This window comes from Perissodus microlepis, chromosome 7 (assembly GCF_051167445.1).
Source record: "Perissodus microlepis isolate ML-2025 ecotype Zambia chromosome 7, ASM5116744v1, whole genome shotgun sequence".
Lineage (NCBI taxonomy): Eukaryota > Metazoa > Chordata > Actinopteri > Cichliformes > Cichlidae > Perissodus > Perissodus microlepis.
This window is the reverse complement of record NC_140467.1, coordinates 44,304,232-44,327,200: the sequence shown is the minus strand read 5'-3', so window position 1 is coordinate 44,327,200 and position 22,969 is coordinate 44,304,232. Positions and strand designations below refer to the sequence as shown.

Genomic DNA, 22,969 nt, shown 5'->3' with positions numbered 1-22,969 from the left:
TTCAATGATGGCCAATCTCTATCCAGCAATACTAATGAGAACACTGCATATATTCAGTGTAAAATCTATACATAAGTCAGACAGAATGGCAGAAATGAACAGATGCTCATTTGCGTTGTGTTTCCAACAACAGTTGTTGAGTATCTTTCTTAATTTTTGTGCCTTTTCCATGTGTGTGCATTTAGCATCTCTATGAAGTGATGTTAGATTACCAATTTAACGCTTTGGTATTCTGATCCTGAACCTATCAACATGTATCAGATTTATGGATTTTATTGCTACTGGTTTGAAAGTGCTGTCACCATGCAGTGATCCATTGTCTGTGGAATAAAGATGCTAGAAAGAATGCTTATTTGAAGAAAGACCATATTTGTGTCTTTTTTGCTATAAATGATGATCAAGATAAAGTTGTATAGATACATAAGCCATGTGTAGACATAAGTATTAGGAACACCTTTACCTAATATGCTTTGGTATTGCTGCAAAAACAGCACTGACCAGCCAAGGCATGGACTCTGTAAGACCTCTAAAGGTCCCCTGTGGTATTTAGCACCTAGATGTTAGTAGCAGAAGTCCTGTGAATTGTGAGGCAGAGTCGCTGCAATCTAGACCTCTTGCTGCACATCACTCCCAACCGTCTCTTCTCTGGTTCCTTGCCCAAAGAGACCCTTCTTAAAGTTTTAAATGGCTAATTCTTGGCATGATTTATCCATGTCAGATGTAATTTTTCCGCTTTACACTAATCTACATCTTCTCGCTCAAGTGGCTCTCATGTTATTTATCAGTCTCCTACTTTCAAACGAAGTAATTTGATATTTAATTTCTTTCGAGCATGCTTGTGCATCATATTTTAATCTATAGCATAGAGAATTTTGGTGAATTCTTATTAATGAGTAGATATTTCCCTTGCTACTGGTCTGCAGTGTGGCATATTGGTAAATGACTGGAAGTGGGTGAAAACTGTATATTCAAAAAGAGGCTCGCATCACTGAACATTTAGAGTCATCCTTATTTTACTGACTGATGGTGACAGAAGAGAGTTTCATGACTGACTGACATACAGTTTAAGAACAAAAGACACTCTTTTGTTTTCATGCAACCTTCAACAGTGTCAGAACCATGTAGTAGAAATGCTACTTGCTTAGCCTCTAACACACACAGTATGAACCCACTTAAGCTGAAGGCCATGGCACCCAAGAAGAACAACATCCTTATATTAGAGCAAGGACAAAAGCAGAGACTGGTGCAAGATTAATCTCCGCATTTTGACAATTTGACTAATATTGTTTACTTCATGTGGCCCCAATGTTCCACCTTACATCTGAGAAAAATCAAGTACAAATCTTTTGGTTCAATAGCAGCATTCTGAGAATTACTACTTTTTAACTGTAATCTTTTTTCTTTTTTTTTTAAACTTTCCTTATATACTTTCCTTGACGCTCTAATATGTCAGCATGATTGTTGGCCAGTGTAGAAGAGTTCAAACTTAAGAGAAATGCTGCATGGATGTAGTCCTATGTATCGTTGCAATATTACAGTATAATATGAACTACAAATAAATGAAGAGCGCTGCATAACATATTGATTAAAAAAAATGACAGTACTTTATCACTGGCCTGTAGACCATGCTTCAAGCTTGCACTTGCCTTGGCTGTGCCAGAAGACAGCATGTGTATTATTAGATGACAAAGGTTTTTTCTACCTACTGCAGTCAATCAAGCTACATTTTTTTCTAACCGATCTGTTTAGGCACACATTGCTCAGTATTATCAGTTTGCTCCGTGTTTGGGGTCTTGAATTGTAAAATAGGCACACCCGATATATACTCACATTAAAAGTATATTGTATTCCATATTGTATTCTTTTTAAGCCTGTTTTATTCAAACATTGAAGACAAGCTGAATAGGTTTGCAACAGCTGACATGACAAACAGGCTACATACTCCAGACCACTGGGAAAAAAATAGCTGAGGAATTTTAATCACTTAATCTGCTCTTTAACTAAACACTGCAAAAAAGTAACAGGCTCAAGGACAGCTACTGTTTTATTGTATGCAATGTAAGAAATGTGCTTTCATCTTTTCAAAGAGAACGAGCAGCCGATGAATTGCTGAGCCTTCAGCGCACACATCTTTCACGCCCATGTGCATCCCCAACATGTACACCTTACTTCTCACCTCAAAGAGAATATGAGACGTGCATATGGTTCCATACACCTCATTTACCGCTTCATTAAGCAGTTGATGAGCAGCATTACACTATGAGCTTTAACTTTCACATTTGTCTTTCAAAGTCTATAGCACATTTCTGTATTTGCAGGTCCGTGAACATGTAGATATTATGCGTGCAACATTAATTAGTCACATTTACACCCAAGAAGCGCATCCACAGTTTTCCTATCTGCCTTAATTCATCTAAATTACATTTTAAAATGACACTCGACATCTACTGGGTATTTGTCCTAACACTCTCAGTCGTCAATCCATCAATCCAGCCACACAAAGGGTGTGACTGGATTGATGGATTGTTTAATACATTCCACGCTACAGAGCGGTGTGAAATTGTACACTCTGTTGATTACATTAGCATTAAAAGGCTGGTGAATGAACAGGAGGGCTGCCATACTTGCTGTTTTTCTGCTGAGTTGGGAAACGTGTCGCCATGTGCTGATTTTTTTTTTATTCTTGGCTTAAGAAAAACATACATGGAAGTACAATATATTAGGTAAAAACAGAGTTATACAATTCTACTGAGCTTGAGCTCAATTATTCTTCAACATAGCATAAACTCTTCTGCAAGCTTTCTTGTCATTTCTTTAAGCAGTCTTTAGGAAAAGTTCTCCAGGCTTCTTCAAAAACATTCAAAGCTCTTCTTTGTATGTTGGCTGCCTTTGGTTCAATTCTCTCACACGATTATCCCACACTGCTTCAGTAATGTTGAAGTCTGGGCTCTGGGGAGACCAATCTATGACTCATATCTGTTTTTTCCAGGTACATTTTTACTCCATTAGCAATACGTTTGAGATGATTTCCATGCTGAAAAACTAAGCTGTTGGCATCCAAATTTTTTCCATAAGGTATTGCATGGCAGATAAAAATCTGACTTTCCTTTTGTGGGTTCATTATTCCATCAGTTTTGACAAGATCTCCAGCACCACTGGGTGAAATGCAGCCCCAAACCAAACCATGACAGAGCTTCCACCGTGTTTCCCAGATGGCTTTAGACACCTACTCTCCTGACCTCCTTTGTATACAATGATGACAATTTGAATTAAAAATGATCAATGTGGGTTCATCATTCCATAAAACCTATTGTCACTGATTTTTCAGCCCAGTTCTTAAAAGTTGGCATACTTCAGCCTTTTCTCCCTGTTTTGCTTCCTTAAGAATGGCTTCTTGATGGCCAACTTCTGATGAACCTTTAATGAACAATAGAAGGATCAACTGAAGGGCCAGGTGCATCTCTCAGGTCCTGCGTTAGGTCTTTGCTGAGTATCACTTTCAGATACTCTTCATCTGATATTGTTCTTTAGACCTGCCACTTCTTTGTTTGTCCTACACCTGCTAAGATATGCCAAGATTTTGGCTAGTAGCTATTTGAAAATCACCTTGTTGCTGAAAAAATATGAATTTATGCCTGTCAGTTTTTGGCATTTTCTATAACTTCAACTAAAGAATTGGAAACAATTCAAGTGTCTTTGCAACAGGTTACTTTGGTTCTTTCTAAAGATGTCTTTTGTGAGTAGATGCAACACTGGTTCATCCCTTGAATTAGGTGCCTTGTTTATCCTGATCGTTCATAAGTCAACATTAGGTGGTTTAATAAACAGAAAAACATTCCTCTGAAAATATGTCATGTTATTGAAAGGACTGGACTGAAGGTGAGTGAAAATGCAGCCAACATCTAAGGAAAAACCTCAAAAGACCTTCAGAAAGCCTGAAGAACTAATGCTCAAGATCATTTAAAAAAATAACAAGAAGGTCTGGCTCCTTGGAAGAAAAATATAAAGAAATAAAGGGTGGCTCAAGCCTTTAATCTTGATTATGTACCAAAATGTCCACTGCATCGTACCAACTTTGAGTACTGGGTAAGCTTTAGAGCTACTATTGATTGGACATTTCTTTTGACACATTCAAGTGGAAACTGAATTAATATAATTGTCAGATCTGTGTTGTCATGTCATTGAATTACCACTCAAATCGCTTCTCCTTCTCACACATAAATAAAGTCTGCATGTAAAATCTAAATAGCAATGCTCTGTTTTTCGTGTATTGTCTTAATGTTGCACCAGGGTAATTGATAAGAAAATCCTTACAAATTTCTAAATGAGCAAACACACAAAGGGACAAAATAAATGGAACACGATGGACATATCCATATATGATTTGAATACTCACAGGTTCTTGGATTTCTTCTTCTTGGTTCCTCCGGGGCCGACCTCGCAGCTACAGGGGGATCCGGCACTCAACTGAGGGGAGAGGAAGGAGAGGACACACTGCATCATCCACCCTCCACACAGAAAGAGGGCCCTGCAGGCTCCTGCAAAGACTGTAGCAAGCTCTGACTACCTCCAATTGGCTATGACTACCCAATTGGCTAGGAAGTAAGTAAGTCCGTGGAGTGTCCTTATCAAAAGCAAGGCTAGTCCAGGTAACACATACAGCCAGCCTCCAAAATGGTTATTCCATAGCAGCAGTCCACAATGTAAATCCCACAGTGCTCTCTGAGGTGTGTGCCTGTATCTCACGGGTACACTTGGTGTTTGTCTGGGCATAACAAAGTAAGGAAATCTGTGAGAGTGGGAGAGTGTGAAAGACTACAGCTGTTGTTTCTGTTGGCCTCCAACTGTGCCCTAGGTTTGAAGTGTTGAGCCAAGACTCCGGGTTTCACATTACACATTCTGCCAACCCACCATTTTGATTGGTTAAGGGAAGAAGGAAGTTGCCTCAGGGTGGAGAAGGGGTCAATCTCCACTAATCTGATGGTCTGAAACTGCCCCCATTGTATGTGTGAGTGAGGCTCTAAATAATGAGCCATTGTATTACAGCAATACACATCCGAGCTAGATACTGGCCAGCTGGTAACAGATGGTGTGTGTTTTCTATCTTTGAGGACCCCCAGCTTGCGTTTCAACCTTGAGAGTGAGGGCTTTTTTCTCTTTTCCTTTGTTTTTTCTTTACAAATTTTGGCAGTGCCACAGTTCTTAAAGGTCTTGTGAAGCTTTTACTTTGGTGAAATAAAGAAATTCTTCTAGAAATGCAGCAACAAAACTAAAGACATACCATTTGTATTTTTTCTTTGCCTACCATGAATTCTTTTGAGCCCATATAAACTGTCACACCTCAAGCCTACCACAGCAGCTGTTTCCTATCAATCGAGGAAGCTACACATTTTTTTGTCTCCTTCAAGCCTGTGCTAAATCAAAAGTTACAATTTAAACGAAATAGCTTTCCATATCCGTAAACACTTCTGTCAAGGTTACTTAAAGGTTAAAAATGTAATAAACCAGTTGGGTTCCTCGGTGGTATAACAGAAACATACTGGTGGTAGTGTTATTAAATGATTAGTTTCAAACTGTCTGTCCAGTTGCGTGCATACAGCTAGAATGGCTACATTGTGCTTGTACCGTTATTATTGTATTTAACAATAATGCGTAGTCTCAAGGGCAAACACTTCCTGCTTTATGCATCCTTCCACACTGAACCACCCTGCATATACCAGCTGCCAAACTATATCCTGTCGTGCTTTTGCATTATTGTTTCTGCTCAAAGTGGAGTAATCTATTGATCTACTGAAGTGACTGACAGCTCTAAACACTGCCAAAAAAAGGCGGAGAAATACGCTCAATTTAACTGAACTGCTTTTGTACATCATTTTTCTAGCTGGTAGCTTATTCTGACAACCTCAGCTTTCAGCAGGACAACACAGAAACTGCTGAAGCTGATGTGAGTGAGCACAACGTGTCAGTGCCTCCTTCCCTCAGAGCAGATTTGATACTACAGATTGCATAACTCTTTTTTTTTTTATCACCTTTAGTACCTGTGAGTGGATTTGTCTCCTCAAAGCTCCAGTTACAGATGGAACATGTCTCCTACACTCTTTTAATAACTCCTTCCTTTAACAAAGATTAAGGTTGTCACTGTGTGCAGTGCAGAGTGATGCACTCCAAGCATTCAGATTAAAGTCATAGTTGAATGTGAAAGGTGAGTGAGAATATGTTGTACGAGATATCTAAAAATAAGCACAATCCAAGAGCACAGACAAAATTGTGATGTGCGTCTGTTTAAGGCTTCATTTTATGGGCAAAATAAGAATATTGTATTTGGTTATGTAGACTGGGGCACTGATCGATTTCAACATCACACAAACATGTTTTTACATATTAAACTGACACTTAGTCAGTGTCTGTCTTGATTGTCATGTCCATTTTGTTCAATGCCATTCAACATCTAATACCAGTAAACACCAGTGATGTTTACTCTGTGATAAGCAAAACTTACACAACAGAATCAAACTACAAACATAGTCCATGTATTATGTATTTATTTATTTAGTCTGGAAAGAGACTATGTCACTGAGGTTCATGGGAGAAACCAGAATCTAATCATTAATCTCAGAGTAACAGAACAACAGGGCAGCCCCAGTCTCCACAGAGCCATCAATGATGCTTCCCCCTGAAAGTACAGGACACAACTGCAAAAAGACTCAGACTTTGCCCTCTTCAAAGAAACTTGTCCTCATGCCAGGTGATGTTTAACTAGACTACTGTTTCACCTAAATGAGTGCAGAGGGGTGTATATGTGAGCTTTTGCTACAATCTGGATGTTTCATCCAAATACATGCCAACCCTTTAAATTAATTAGCACCTGCTGCTGAACATATCTGGAGAGGTAGTCTGCCTAAAACATTAATGTGGATGACATCCAAGCTCAAACAGGGAAAAAAAGGCCATGAGCACAGATAGATCATAAAATAAAATATATTCTGACACCTGAAAATGATAAGTATTTTTCACCTCTTACCTCCCCTCTACACACACACACACAAACACACACACGGAGTGCCAAACCTCCTGTCTACACCCAACAGCAGCACTGCAAATCAAGAAATATGGCTCTGTGATGTCAGTGGAAAGTTAGTTAAAAGGGACGAGTGTCTTCAGTTGCAACACCATAATTTCACACAGGATAAAAATGCCCTTCTACCTTCCACTTAATTTCTATTCATGAGGGTGAGGGTGCAATCTACAGGAACACACTGATTAAACTCTACATAAGAGGAAGTCATTATGGGTTTCAACAAATTACTACTTGTCTACCTGAATATAAGCCTTTCATAGGAAACAGCGTCAGAGCAACAGGGACGTTTATGACACCTATGTTTTAAATAAATAAAACGGAAATATTTTTTATGAGGCCATGGTCCTGTCGTCCAGTGAAAAATATTATTACAGGTTGTTGATATAAGCTACTTGCAAACCTGTGGAATATTAGCACCAAACACCATCTGACTTTATGTGTAACTCCCGAAGAGCCTCAAAACTTGAGTTTTAGCAAACTGGATAGCACTGTTAATACAAAGAATTTAGTTTTGAGTAGTAAAAAAATATAATATAAAAGCATTAAAAATGTATTCTTAGGTATTAGTTCTACTCTTCTTCTGTTTTGCTCCTTTTCCTCTTTGTTCCTTCTGATGGCCCAAGCCCAGCTTCACGCCCGCACACGGTACACACACATGTACACACAACTGTGTGCCTGGCAATGGTCAGTAGAGGATAACAAAAGTATGAGGCTTTTCTAAAAATAGCCTTGGTGCATGAGTCTCTGTGAGAACAAACTTAACTGAAGACAGCAAGAAAACACAGAATTAGCCAAAGACCACACGGCGACATAGCCCCCTGACGCACGGGATGCACATGTTGGCACGCTGTTACGGATCGCGGGACAGCTGTGTAGATACAAAGTTTAACAGACTTCGTGACACATGTGCCTTTGGAGGCCATTGTGTGTACTTATATATGTATGCATGTGTGAATAACATAGGCAAATAACATAGGCAAACATGTTCTGGAGAGTTCTAAATAAAGTTTCAAATGTTTATAAAAAGACACCCATGCTCGTGGCATGTCTGTTCAGTAAACATCAAAGGAGAATATGTGTGTGCCACACTGGGATAGGACACAAACTATTTGCCTTCAGTTCAATAAATTGTTCATTCTTTGACTCCACACCACCGACAAACACACTGTAAGAACAATATTATAAACACAGCTCAGAAGGATTCCTGACCCAGACTCAGGTCAGACTCCAAATCCACCCCCAACCTAAAACCCTAGAGGTGAATAAATGTATTTTGCTCTTTGTGTATTTAAACTACTTTTTGGCTTTTCATGCCCTGCTGCCTTTTCTTCATCAGGCCTCCTTCAGACTGCTTCCATCCATTTCAGCCCCCTGTTTCTTTGTCTGTTTGACCACAAACTGACAAGCCAGTGTCTGAGCAATCCACTCCAACTAGTAAAGCATTAGATTGGTGCTGCGTGTCAGAGCCCCGCTTCCTGGCATTGTGTGGCAGTACCGCACAAGTGTTTATGTGGCATACCCCATTCACAGTGATCTAATGATGCTGTAAAAACCTTGCATCACTGCCCTGCTCTGAACCTGGTTTTCCAGAAGCTCTGATGCGAGCCAGCTTTGATAAGTAAACACAGTTTTACCGATACTAAAATATTAACGGTTTAGATAGCTGGGTGGTGTAGGCTTTAGGCTATAACAGCAACAACAAAAAGATTCCCTGAAGATTAAAGTGTTATTTTTAAGCACACGAAAGCCACAGAATTCAGAAAAAAGAGGACTTTTTTTCACATGACTGTCTGCCTGATTTCAGACCAGTCTGCACAGTTTTCAATCTGGGTTGACTTTTATTGGTATAACCCTACTTGTGCATTCAAAAGTTGTTATCTGAACACCAAAATGCAATCATGCAATGAATCTAACATAAAGCTCAGAATGTATTTTTATCTTCAAGCCCTCACCTAAAATCACTCTATGAGCTGTTTTTGATTTCACTGTGATAACGTAGCAATGAGCACAAAGCAGACAAAAGGAAAGGGTCAGGCATCAATAGCATGAGCTGCAAAATGCAAAATTACAGCATGCTTCTTTATATTACAAATTCATTCATTCATTAGCCTTCCTCATCTGGCAAGCAAAACGCTTGCTTCAGGGAACTGGAAAACTGGAAAACTGGAAAAACGGTTTATGTAGTTTATGCAACTGGATAAAATTGCATATTAGGCATTTGGTTTTGTGGTTTTTGGTCTCCTGCTTCTTTGTTAAATGTGAGCTTTTGCCTTTTTTCCTTTGTATACTGTTGTATTTTCTGGCTGATATAAACAATCCATTGTTCCTTCAGTGGTCCTTGGAGAGAACAGAGTTTGCTGTTTTTTGTCTCTAGTCACCTATTTTTTTCCAAGTTTCTGGCATAAATCTGTGCAGATACTTTCAAGGGCAAGAAAAATGGCCAAGATAATCATCAAACAAGCAGCCTGTGTCTGGTGATTTTCCTGGGTTATGAAAGCCTGTTATGCAAATGGCCTATTATTACTTTTCAAAATAGAACGAGTGACGCACAATTATATTCATGCAAGTATATAAAAAAAAACATGTATTGAAGATAGTTTCACATAAAGGTCCCTACTTTGCGTAAAGATGTATTTTCTAACTCCAGGACCTCCGCAGGAAAGTACTACTCGACAATTAGCTTTGCTTAATTTGAGGCAGACGACCGCATTTTATCACTCCGAATCATAATTATTTTTTTTAAATTATCTCTCGTAGGTTTTCTCAGTAATTGTAGTGTAATATCAACACACACTGAAAACAAATAATCTAAAACTAATCTAAATTCAATTAAAGAAATCATACTTGATAATTAGAGGTTAAAAATTATAATGAACACGCTTTGATTAAAATAATCATTTGGAATGTGCTTTGGCACTGCTGTTAGACTGTTTTTATCATTCCTTCATGTGCAACACAGGCTATTTGGCGAAAAGATATTATAAGGTAATCGTACGTGTTCAATTTTATTTTACTTTTTTTTTTATCTCTGGAAAGGAAATCAGTGATTAGACGCTGCATTAGACTTAAGGTATAATAAAAGACAACTGGTTATGCTCCAAAACAATTATCGCTGTTGAAGCTGTATTTTTGTTGTTTCTGCAAAAATTGTTGAAAAGTGTTTAAGTGGAAGAACTCAAAGTGACAACAGAGATGACATTGTATAGAGGGATGATTCAGATCGTGTTCCGTGTCAACTTTTCATTACGTGAACATCCACTGCCTTTTCAGAGTGAAAACTACCCTAAACTAAATAAAAGAGAAATGAACTGAATTCAGAGCATAAGGAAATTAGAGATCATTTCAGATTAAACACTAAAGTTAAATGTTACAACTGACAACATAGTGCTAAAAAAGATGGAGTCTTTAATTCTGGCATGTTAAACCATTTATATAGTTAAGTCTGATTGGGTGACCTGTGTCTGAAGAGAAAAACAAGATAGGGAGAATATTGTAAACAATTATTCATATTCATAAACACGATGCTTTCAGTGCTTCTTTTGGTATGACATTTTCTTTCCACAGTTCTTTTATGGCTTTGTATTAAAAGCTCTGAGAAAGCATTTTTAGATGCCTCTATAATTCTTTATGCGTTATTATATAACTGCTTCAGTTATTGTTTTTCCAGCTTCCTTTATAAATGATAGGAAATAATCTTGTGGTCTTCCCAGTGGCTACATGATGTTTATCTGCATTCATCGGTCAGAATGTGTACAGTTGTTGGTGTAACCGAACGGTAACATACACTCTAACACACACGCACCCAAACAGTACAATGGGACAACTACAATTATCAGAAATATCTCTGAACAAACTCAGTGACCAGCAGACAGGATACTGACTCATTCCTACTCTAACTACATTATGAAAGTGGTTACAATAGGTGCATTGTCTGAGTGTGTGCTTGTGCTTGTGTGTGTGTGTGAGGATGTCTGGGTATATTGAATGCTTGATCTGATTCTTCCCTGCCTCCTGTTATTCAGCACCTCTCCGGAGATGGCTGCTTTCCTGCATTAGTACTTCCCATGTCATGGTATGTTAATGAACAATGCTAGGACAACGTCACTCTTTTGAGCTGCTCTGACAAGATGTCAGGTTACTAAGACATTTTCTGACCAGCAGATGACCTTTCTGCATGTAATTCTAAATGGCTGCAGCTACAGAGTTCTCCCCAAAACTGGCTGTTATACACAGACTGAAAAAGTAGGTCACTGATTCCTAATCAGAAGCAGCTACATTAGGAAGATGTCAAAAAAACAAACGCACACTGAGCTAATTTTAAATAAGTATATAAGATATATATGAATATATACAATAACCAAAGAGCTTCTCAGGTCAGAGTAATGGGATATTGTTCAACGCTAAAGTCAGTCAACAATTCAATTATTAATTACAAAATTGAATTGAGAATTCAGACCTACAAGCAAGCAGCAACTAAAGGGGGCTGCAGTAATGGCCTAGCAGTCATTGACTTGAAAGGCTTTTCATCCAAGTATTTAAAAAAATCCTTATATTTAAAATTATGTTAGTTTGTCCAAATAACTTTGACCCTCTGAATGTATGTTTAAAATGGTCTATAATTCCTAAATACTTAAAGCAATTTTTTTGTTAAATCCACTGACTTAAAGTTGAAAGTCTTAAAAACCCACTGTGGTGGTATACAGAGGCAAAACTACAAAACTGTGTCTTTACTGAAGTGTATATTTTGTAAAATAATAAGCCTTTAGCCTTCAAGGCTGCTGCAGCTGCAGATAAAATCCATATTCATCCATCTAGATTTTTCAACATATTATTTCAGGATATCTAATGAACAACATGTCTCATAAAATCTCAGTTTCTCTTGTAATTACTTTAATAGCCAAAGCAAGGAAAACTAAAAAGTCATCATGCTGACCTTGTTCAGTCTGATGACTTTTTTTCATGTTCCATGTTTGATGAACATCCTGACATCTTTATTACTACTGCTACTAAAGCTTCACAGCTAGGGTCAATATAGCAGTTACAGTCCTCAGCAATACAGACTGTTCAGATCATACTAAAGTGCGTTTTGCACAGATAAGCTGCACTTTTTATAACTAGAACGTTACATCCCTGATAAAGGGAGGTTATTTAAATCCTAAATAATTACCACTGTCTTGGTGCAAATAAAGTCTTTGCCTTTAGTTTCAGTATAATGTTTCCTCATCAATATGAGGGAGCCAGATAACACTGTCCTATTGGCTTTATGTTGCATCACTGGGCTGGTGGTCAGTCTCGTTGATCATTACGGTCCTGAGCTCAGAGTGGTAACACATAGAGCAAGAGTGTTAGTGCTGTGAGTAGCAGGTGCTGCCTTGAATCTGTTATTAGCATTTTGTATTTTTTTCACAGCCAAGCAGAAGGGCTGGTTGTCACCAACTAAAGTGATTACTAGGAAAGTAGCAGGTCAGGAAGAGACGTATGGCATTCAAGAGGGAAGGAAGGAATGATGTGGGTCACACATCCATTTGTGTAAATGTCATGCTTCCTCCGTCCCAAGGGAAGTAAACAACACACAACAGTCATGGAATATCTGGCATTACCATTGGTCTCAATGTGTAGAGTGACTGAGAACTTAAAGCATCTGCTCCCAGTCATTTTTAAGTCGCCATGTCCAAACTCTTTTATTTTGATGTGTTCTGAAAATCAGCAGCTTTAAAAAAGTATGTTTTATTTTTAATGTGTCATTTAATTTTCTGTGCAAATAGTCCCTTAAAAAGTAACCTGTCCACAAAAAAGAAAACTGAAAGCAAAAGTAGAACATCAGTGCTTCTTGTGCATCGGCTGTTTTAAAGCTATAAAATGCCTGCTAAAGACAAATGTCATTCTCCAATCTGGACTAAAAGAAATGGTTGGCTTTGTAAAAAAAAAAAAAAGTTTTATCAACTAAAAATAAACAAAAGCTATAGCAGTGTATTTAATACATTTTGGTAAAATTAAAAATAGTTCTCTCTCTATAGCAAACTAAATGTACTTTACGTTAATTAGTACCACTGCTGCATGATTAAATGTGAGGCATTCAACAGATTATTGTAGTCATAACAGAAAATAGCAAGCAAAAGAACTCCATGGAAAATACATAAAAGGGTTAGGAATAAAAAGATTATTCATTAGCTAAATTACATCTTTTATTCCATAATGAACAAGCAAAGACTGAACTGTGATTTTCCTGTCTTTACCCTTCAGGGCTGATTGCTCCATTGACTCTGTTCCCATCCTGTGAGGACAGCATGTGTGTTTCTATCATCCCACCAGCATTGTTCTCCCTGACTTCTGCTGCCCAGGGAGTACAACAGAGTGTACGACTTTGTCCTGTTTCTGTGTGTGCTGGGACACACTTACATGCTTCTACAATGCAAATTAAAGCAGATTTATGTGCTGATAGCCCAAATTGCACATGTACGTCTGTCTCCATGTATGTCCCTCTTTTACTTCAGTCAGAACACACAGTTCATTCAGAGTCTATCCAAGACAAAAGACTGTGCAGATGAATGCTCAGATTTGCTATTAACAGTATTACCAACTGCAATAATAGTGACCTTGAAGAGTATTGACAGAGTACTGTCTGTTAGCACTACGCAGCAAGTTTCATGTACTGAATGATTTGCCATTTACAATCTGTGAAATAATTTGCGAAGGACTTAGATGAAAATTTTGAAGTATTTGGAAGTATTTTACTGAGTGGAGATCATCCAGTAAAATGTGAATGTGACTGATATTGTGGCCAAACTTCAATTGAGCTCATAGAGAGATGGAGGATGAAAATCACCACTGAGCACACTTTCTTGAGACTAATGCTAGCTAATGCTAGCTTGCCAGCTAATCTACAAGCTATCTAGGCAAAATACTGTCTTGAGTGGATAAGATCAGCTAATTCATCCAAATTTATGAGGCTGATATGGCAACTTAGCTTGCTATTTTCCAATGATTTGTTGGTTTTTATCCAGCAAAATGAAAGATGTATAACTGACGTTTGCGCTTCACAGCACTAGCTAAAAGAAAAAGGTTAACCAAAGTTAGCTAAAGGACAGAAAGAAGTTACACGTGTCCCGCATTGGTGGCCAAAATCTGTTTTGTTGCTATTATATTTATACCCAGTTACAAGGTATATATGCTGGTCTCTCAGTCAGTTTACAACATAGGGTATGATAGAGGGTAGAGGAGGATTTCCTTCTCTCTGGTCTACATATCTGCCCCCTGCTAATTTTTTTTTTTATATCCCCAGTGGGGATATAAAAATGCACCCTACCCCCTCTGATTCTTACTGCTTCATTTCAGAACGATCTACAGCATGAACAACAACACAGCGAGAAAGTGAGTTTTCCTTTCAGCACTTCAACACAGATGACACTGCCTGTTAAGTGGGGCTATAATCTAATTCTTTCCACTACAACCTCTTATTAAACAAATAAGTAAATATGCTTTAGAGTACAAACCTAACCAAATAAATGAGAAATGAACCAAATTCATTCCCCCCCCCAAAAATCCTAGATGTATTCCTGGACATCATTGACATCAGAATTCCTTACACAGATGAGTTATCCAGCTTCTTATCACTTTTTACTACATTACAGCTATGCAACAGGGCTGCTGTCATCATGCAGTTCTAAAGGGAATCTTCAAATGAATTATGTGCAGGGTTTGTTGGCTTTGCAACTGATGGTGCCTCTGCTGTGATGCACTAATAGAGAGGAAAAGCCACAAAAGAGCAAAACGATCAGTCATACACTTTATAATGAACCTGATAAATGAAAATTAACATAAACTTAATTTTCATTTACTGCATATTGAATACGGTCCATGATGCTGCAAAACACTTTAAAGAGCCAAGTCATTTTCACATATTCATTAACTCTCAAACTCAGAAAGTCTACAATTGATCTCAATAAATATAACATAGTTAGAGTTGCCTCCTTTGCCTCTTTAGAGATTTGAATGTGTGGTTAAAAGAGGAGCAGTGCGCTGCAGATGATGCTCTGCAGGAAAGTCGAAATATGCCAACATGCAAGCAAGCTATTAAATATAGAGGAATATTTGTTTTATTAAATATTTTATTAAATACACAGTCAGCCAAACATTGCTAGGTGGAAGAAGGATCTGATTTAGTTTTGGTATGTTTAACCATTTGTATTGTTTCAAAAACAGGAGACTGAGAAAATTGCTCTTTTTAAGTGAATTTGATTAATTTAAAAAAACTTCACTACATTACTTTAAATGCTGAGATTAGATGTATAAGTTCAGAGCTTTTTTTCTGAAGCTCATAATTATTTTATAAGACAAACAGTACTAACTAGAGCAATGTCCCGTAAGCTTCACTGTGCAAAACTGGTGGGTGACGCACACATATGTGAACAACAGTTCCGTTAAAGGCCACAGGTATCATTAATAACAACAGCTGTACACAGGTTACTTATGGAACCATCTATAAACATTTATTTATCTAAATATTTTGCCATAGCAGTATTTTTTGGCTGACTCAGCCAAAATACTGCTATGGCAACGAGCGCTGTAAACACCTCAGTTCAAACACACAGAGGACACAACTATGAAACAGGAGGCCTTCTGGAGTCTGTCTTGAGTCATCTGAATGTCAGGAGAATCCCAGTGATAGCATCCAAAGTCCCAACATTTACCGACCAAAGAGAATACACTATAGGAGACAGTGCGGGTCTGATGAACTGACCTCTGCTAGTAAGTGCTATGACATCAGGGCAACGTGTCTGACGAAAGAAAAGCATCATCAAACACTCTGCACAGTAATTAGTTTAAAGGTCACTGAGCAGATGCTGATGGTCATTCCTGTATACTGCCCAAACTCTTGCATATTCCCGAGATGCAAGTGATAACGCGATATTGTATTAGTCATCAAGCTGATGACAACTGAAACAATACTCTCCAATGATTTCCTAGCTCTCAGTCTGTTAGGTCTGTTAGGTCTCCCGTGTTGGTTCTTCATACTGTAGCAAGTCACTAACTTTGTTAAGTGTTAGTACTAGAAGCAGGTAGTCTGTTACAATTACTGAGACAGGGTCCTCTACAGTCATTGGTATTGACATGTGTAAAGCACTCCTTCATGCACAGTTCAGAAGAGTAACTATTCACGAAGCCCATTAAAATGCAGGCACAGTCACAAACAGGCAAACAACTGATAACAAATAAACAAGGATAATGCAAGCATAATTACTCAGGATTAGCTAGCCTTTGTTGTGGGGGTTTTGTAAAAATGCACAACTCCATGAATGAGTGGTTAAGTAGTAGCACTGGAGTACGAACGTTGAGATCTTTAACAAAGATTACATTTTTAAATCAGAGACACTTTTTATGTGTCTGTATTCTACTACTTTACTTTTGTATGAATTAGTTAAAGTACACTTATCAAGCCTGGAATTTCTCCACATGTTAAAATGGTGTTCGTAGAGCTACGAGAAACAGCTTCTAACAAACGTTTAAGGAGTGGATGTAAGCAATAACATCATTCTCAAAGCCAATAAGAATATTATGAACTTCTACTGAACTTAGTTTAACTTAGTTAAACTGCACATTGCAACAGGAAAGCCTCTACTCAGCACTGAAACATCCACAGCATACATGTTTGGTTCTGGATGCTCTAAGCTGGCCTAGTCATGTCAAAACCTTCTCTCCAATAAAGCACAAGTTTAATCAAGTTTATCTATACTGTGCTTTTAGAGAGGATTATGTTAGACAGATACATTTTTACATATTACAACATTTAATCATATGTCAGTAATCTACAATTATTAATATCTGTCAGCTCTTTTGAGATGCCAGCACAGAACACTGCATGCCTCATTCACTAAGCATGAAAAGCCAGTGCTGAAGGGAAAGTGGTTTGCAAAGTGGCTTGCAGATGTGAAGTCATTTTAGGCAGGCTAACTTGGATAAGTAGATAGCATTATATTATCTGGGCTAATGGGCTCTGCACGACAACATAAACTTAATTTTCATCTCTCCAAAGCACTTCATCTGCTGGTTTGGATAGAGACATTTTGTATGGGACCTGCAGCTTCAGCCTGAATATTTTATTCTTCATTAGGCAATTAAGTTACCACGTGGTTTCTTGCTTTATAAGATGTTAAAAATCAGTTGAGAAAGTGACTCCATGCAAATCACAGCATTAAAACAGTGAGCCGTAGGAAAACCACTGGCAGTGTGTGTGGGTGCATGTGTGTGTGTGATTTACAAGTGCCATAACTTCTCGTGATATGCCAAAACAGTTCAGGCCAATGTTGTAAATAAAACGAATGGAAACTGTTATGTGGAAAAATTGAAGGAGAATGCAAGAGGACCTCTTGGCTGTGTGTTGTTCTGTAATGTAGTTACAATATGGCTGAGAGTGAAGATGAATCATTAAAAAAGAATAAGAAAGAATGAAATAAAGCTCTCTGTTTGCATACCGACTGACTAAGGGATTGTTTGATGCAGAAATATGTATATAGACTTAGACGTATATATGTGCCACCTCGGGTTTGTGGGTATGTGCGGTTACTTTCTCCCCAACTGTGCATTCCTCTTCCTTCTTAAGTCAAAATTTAAAAAACAAATGAACAATCAAACATACAGAGCCAGGGATAGGGGAGAATGACATAACATCTCTCTGGAACCTTCCAGACAGCACAGAAGACTTCACCGAAAGACAAAGGGAGATGTCCCTGATTTCACAACAAGAGATAATAAATTGTTCCCAAATAAAAAAAAAAAAAGAAAAAGTCCTGTTCAGACTTACATAACTCCTTTTTCCCTTTATTGGAAACGTACATGGACACTCACATTATGTTTACATTATGGACTCTCCACCATTAAAGTTTGCTGTAAACTGTGGAGTAACACAGCACAACCTAAAAAAACATTGCATTCAGTTCATTCACATTTTTTGTCAATAAGTAGGAGGTGACTGGATGCTTTGTTGACTGCTCTGAAAGTTTGCTCAGTCTCAGTAAATATTTACATGTTACTCATTTAGCATTGCAGTGGACTGGCTGTGCCCTGCGTGCATTTGAACTGTGGCCTTTTGTCCCATCCAGGCCAACTACTGTACAACGAAATCAAGGAAAACGTTTTTGTCCACAACGCCATCTGTGTTCAGTGGGTCGTAGTGCTCACAGACGATACGTGCCGATTCTGATGTGCGCCTTGGCACCTGGCAAATTACCTGTGGCGCCTGTTTTGTTTTATGCTGAAACAAAACACTTGAGATGAGCCTGGTACTCATCAATACACTGTATTTTTAAACAGTTTCCATGAATAACTTATTTAGTTCATTCAGTAAAAAAAAAAAAAACAACAACCAACCCTATTCTTAGGCCCGGTCATGCGCTGAGCCATGTGAGATAAACCCAATAATCTTGATATGGATATGGTAATGCTATAACCTTTGAGCTAAAATTAACAAATATGCAACTTAGGGCCTGAGGAATAATGAGAGACAAGGATTAATAGAATAGTTTTTCTAGTGGAAAATTGCTGGGGCTTTACTCATATTTTTCTGTGTCACCCTAAAATAGAATATTTAAGTTCCTGTAAATGTTTTTCTTGCTTATTATTACAGCACAGAAAGTATTATGTAAAGGCCAGAAAAACAGAAGCCAATCTTTTCTCTGAAGGTATGTCACTCCAAACACACTGCTGTGTGTTCTATTGTTTTAACCTCTGTGTGCTTAACCCTAACTATCTTTTCTACTCAATGAGTGTTTTTCTAGCGTTCAACCTGTTTAACATAATACATATGCTTTACTCTCCCAATGATATTTTAGACATTAGTTATAAAAATATATATATATTTATAACATTAAATTAGTTGTGCAGGAGCCAACAAAAATTAGTTGTGCAGGAGCCAACACAACAGAACTGGATGGCCTGATTATGTGCACAGTGCACAAACATTACTGGAAAACATCTGCATACGTACTGAATTTTTAAGTTATGTTCAAGCCAAAAATATGTTTTTTTTTTCTTTCTTTAAATAATGCTAAATAATGTTAAACAACTGTTTTTATTATTTCATGTAAAAGTAAGAGAGGGGGAGTTAATGTTATATAATACTGGACAGCTACAGAAACTGCCTTGCATGAGAGAAAACTGCAAGTCGGCCTCAGTGATTGGGCTGGAAGTACGCTGAGACCATTTTTACGACTGTCAGAGGTGTCCATAACATCATGCCAAACTACACCGATGTTAAATGTTAAATACATACTAATTTGTTTTCATCAGTGTTCATTTTATACTATCTGCCTGGGTCCATCCTTATGTCAACGCAAGAATGTAAGCATCACACACATTCAGTAAACACACTGAAATAGTTTCCCCACCCAACATCTGTAAAGAGAGGCGATATTTATTCAAAATCCAAACAAACATTTAAGCCCCGTAAACAGATTTTTTCTTTCTTTCTTTGGGTTGATCATTTGATCACCTCTGGTTTCCATTTGTTTTGGTTGTTTACATAGAACAATTTTAGCTTTTTAAATTAAACTTTAAAAAACTAATTAAAAAATATTGTTTACCACATTCATGGTAAAAAAAAATTACAATGATTTTACATAGATGACTAACAATTATTTGAAATCAAATTTGACTTTCTGTCTCATAAAGTATTTTGTTTGTGCGGTAACATAAAACAAGCACCAAGCACCTTGAAAGAGCACTACTACTGGCTACTTGGTTAAGACACAAATTTAAGTATTACTGGTTTAAACTTTTTAAACAGTTTATTGCTATAATTTTGCTTTCTGTTGTCTTTGATTGAAATGCCTTATAAAGTTTATGTAATACCGTAAAATACCACAGGAACTGCTGGAATGTGAAAAGACACCAAAGAACTTTTACATTTATAAACAGTTGAGCTAGATCAGGTTCATTGCATGGATAAAACATGAACAGTTGAAAAGTCGAGAGACAAAAATGCGAGGATTAAAAAGAAACAGACAAAAGTATATTCAAATTTTTCACCGGTCCGGTCCTTGCTTACCGTTTCACTGAAGCAGTAAGCAAGAAAAATCTCACAGTCAAACAAACTGACATTATTTTTCTTGACCTGCTCTCTGTCCGTCCCTGGCTCTCTTTGCACTGATGATAGGCCACTAAAAACATCAAGTGAGAAGAAAAGGTGCAGAACGGAAAGAAAGACAGGAGGACGCCTGGTGCTTGTTAAAGGCCAGACACGTCTGTCACACTTTCTAACGCGCACACACCAACCTGCAGCGCACTGAGTTGTGTGCAAAGTATCTTATAGTGTATGATAACTGATGTGGCACGTCAAATATTCATGAGCAAGTTATTCAAATAGTAATAAAACAATGTAATCAGTGAAGCTAAGGTTTTACTGCAAGTTTAAAACAAACACGATCAGACAACATTGTTTCTGTTTGTTTCTTTGTTTTACCTCCAAAAACAATGTCAAGGTTAATCAGTGATTCTAAATTAATTAAAGTCCCCACCACGTGTGGCTAAATGGTTCTGATAAGTGGTTCTGATTTCATCCTACTGTAACAGCATAACACTGCAAACCAAATAGAGATAGCTTTAACTAAAACACAGACACACACACACACACTCTGCGCCTGAAGATGTCACAAGATTTATTAACGAGTGGATTTGGCATGTCATTTTAAATAATGGAAACAAAAGCCTCAAAGGAACTGTATCCATGACGCCAAGAGGTAGTAAAATTACCCTTGAATCTGCCAAGACCAATAGGCTGCAGCTCCGTCTGCTGCATTCCTTCCCTGCGCAGTGTACACACCTTGCCATTTAAGGCTGCCGAGTGTGCTGACAGACTTGTGGAGGGAGAGGCAGATAAAGAGGAGAAGTATTTTTGATAAAGCAAGCACTTAATCAGCTCTGTTACTAATATATAGTAGAGCCTATTGAGTTCTGCTATCACTGACTTATTTTCCTTCCATTTAATACATTTTTCTGATCCTTCTTTTCTTTCTTTCTCATTTTTTCCAAACTATTTCTTCTGAAACATGTGTGCAGGTGTGCAGACCAGCACTATAAATAGTTTTGGAAGAAACAGTGGCACAGATGATTAATCGTCCGTGTGCATGAGACAGAATAATTTCTCAGTTAGCATTACTCAACACTGGCATGAGCAAAGTGAGAAAAGGCACAACTGTTTCTGTTACTGAGTGTGAGCTGCATAAGGCAAGACAATACGATGCATGCTACCCTCTGCTGGACAAGTGAAACAACATTTACCGGCACTTAATCTCAAACTGCAGAAATCCATCTCAAATAGGAGCCCATAAATTATTTCATTATTGCACTATTCTATTTTTGTTTGTTACCTTTACAATTTTCTACAATTCTTGACTCTTAAAACTTACACAGATTGGTATGAGATGTGGGAAACACACTGCTATTATAGATAATGCTATAATTTCACAGTATTCTTGGATCTTTTACAGATTCTTACATAACAACATTAGAGAGCCAATGAGAAAGTCATTTGAAATTTATGAAAGTTTAACAGTCAGCATTAAAGTGTTTTGTATGTAAATGTGAGCAATCTGTGAATAATTATAAGTGTTAATTACAAGCTGATGTAATTATAACACCAGGTAGCGCATGCATTTGCTCTGCTTTACCACTTGATGTCACCCTTTTCACTAAAACCACTGGAAAGTAACTGGGCTATTCAGGAGGAGTAGCTGAAACACCACTGGTCAATATCGCAGTGCTTGTTTGTGTGTGTTTCTTGTTGCTTGTACTTCGTGACCTGTTCTCTGTGTGCCTCACTGGTATTTCACAGTGACATTGCTTACCTTCCTCCCAGAAAATAGCATACACAGCTGATGCATGGAGCCTCCATTCTTGGTCAGCTCTTTCTTCAAGGTTTTAGGTGACGGGAGTGTCCAGCCGCCCTTGTGGGATCCCCCTCCAGTTTCTAGGCAGTTAATGGCGTTGTCAGAAGTGAAGCAAGGCGTGCGGGGGTCCTGCAGGAGGCTGCCCTCGCTGTGTGTGCGCCTGCGGAGGGAATTTTGCACACTCAGCCCCCCTCCTCCGTGTTTCTCACACGTGGCACCCTCTACCATGCTTCGGCGCTTGCTGTCACTGCGTTGCAGGTAGGCATCGTCGCTGTCGTCTTCATCATCTTCTTCTTCAGACTCCTCGTCTTCGTCTTCATCGTACTCTTCTTCGTCAGTGTTGGGTGAAGAAAGGGCATCGGCGCTAAAGGAGCGGTCAAGGCGGAGCTCCGGGATAACAAACGAAGATGAGGAGGAGGAAGGGGGAGCGTTGGTGTCAGGCGGCTCTGACACATTGTCCTCATCTGTGTTTGACACCACCAGGTTTAAGTTCACCTCCTCCTCGTTCCTCTCTCCTTCCTCCTCTCCTTCATCTTCTTTCTCGCAGCCTTCGCTCCCGACACTCTTTCTGCCGGCCTCCTCTTCCTCTTCATCCTCCTCTTCCTCTGGCTTGTTCTCCTCATCCTTCCTGTCCTTCCAGAGTTCCATCTCATGCCCCTCTATGCTCTTGGAATCCTCACCCTCAGTGGAAGGCGGTGGTGTTGGAGGTACCTTAAGTCCCTCGTCAGATCCCACCAGACTTCTAAGGGGCATGTAGACCTCATCCAGAGGGGTGAGTGGCTCTGAGGGGTGAGGACTACCCAGCGTTGGGGGCTCAGAGGGACTGGAGGGATACAGGCTGCTTTCCTCCCCTTCTGAGCTACGTGTCGGCAGATGGAGGCATACACCTCCTCGATCTCCTCCTACTCCACCCAGTTCACATGAAGGGGCATCCACCTTAGGCTCCAACATCTGGAAAGAGAGGAAAAGACAAAAAGAAAGACACAGAGAATGAATAGTCAGCCTCAGG

At 38.5% G+C, this 22,969-nt stretch overlaps 1 protein-coding gene across 3 annotated transcripts in view; it reads right to left on the bottom strand.

Moving 5' to 3' along the window:
• rgs3a (regulator of G protein signaling 3a) overlaps positions 1 to 22,969 on the bottom strand; it is a 120,482-nt gene that overhangs the window by 10,202 nt on the left and 87,311 nt on the right. For all 3 annotated transcript variants that reach the window (XM_084935324.1, XM_084935323.1, XM_084935322.1), the window contains 2 exons: positions 21,919 to 22,911; positions 4,397 to 4,467 (listed from right to left, as the gene is read on the bottom strand). In XM_084935324.1, the coding sequence (XP_084791450.1) occupies positions 4,397 to 4,467; positions 21,919 to 22,911 (1,064 nt within the window). The remainder of the gene's footprint in view (positions 1 to 4,396; positions 4,468 to 21,918; positions 22,912 to 22,969) is intronic.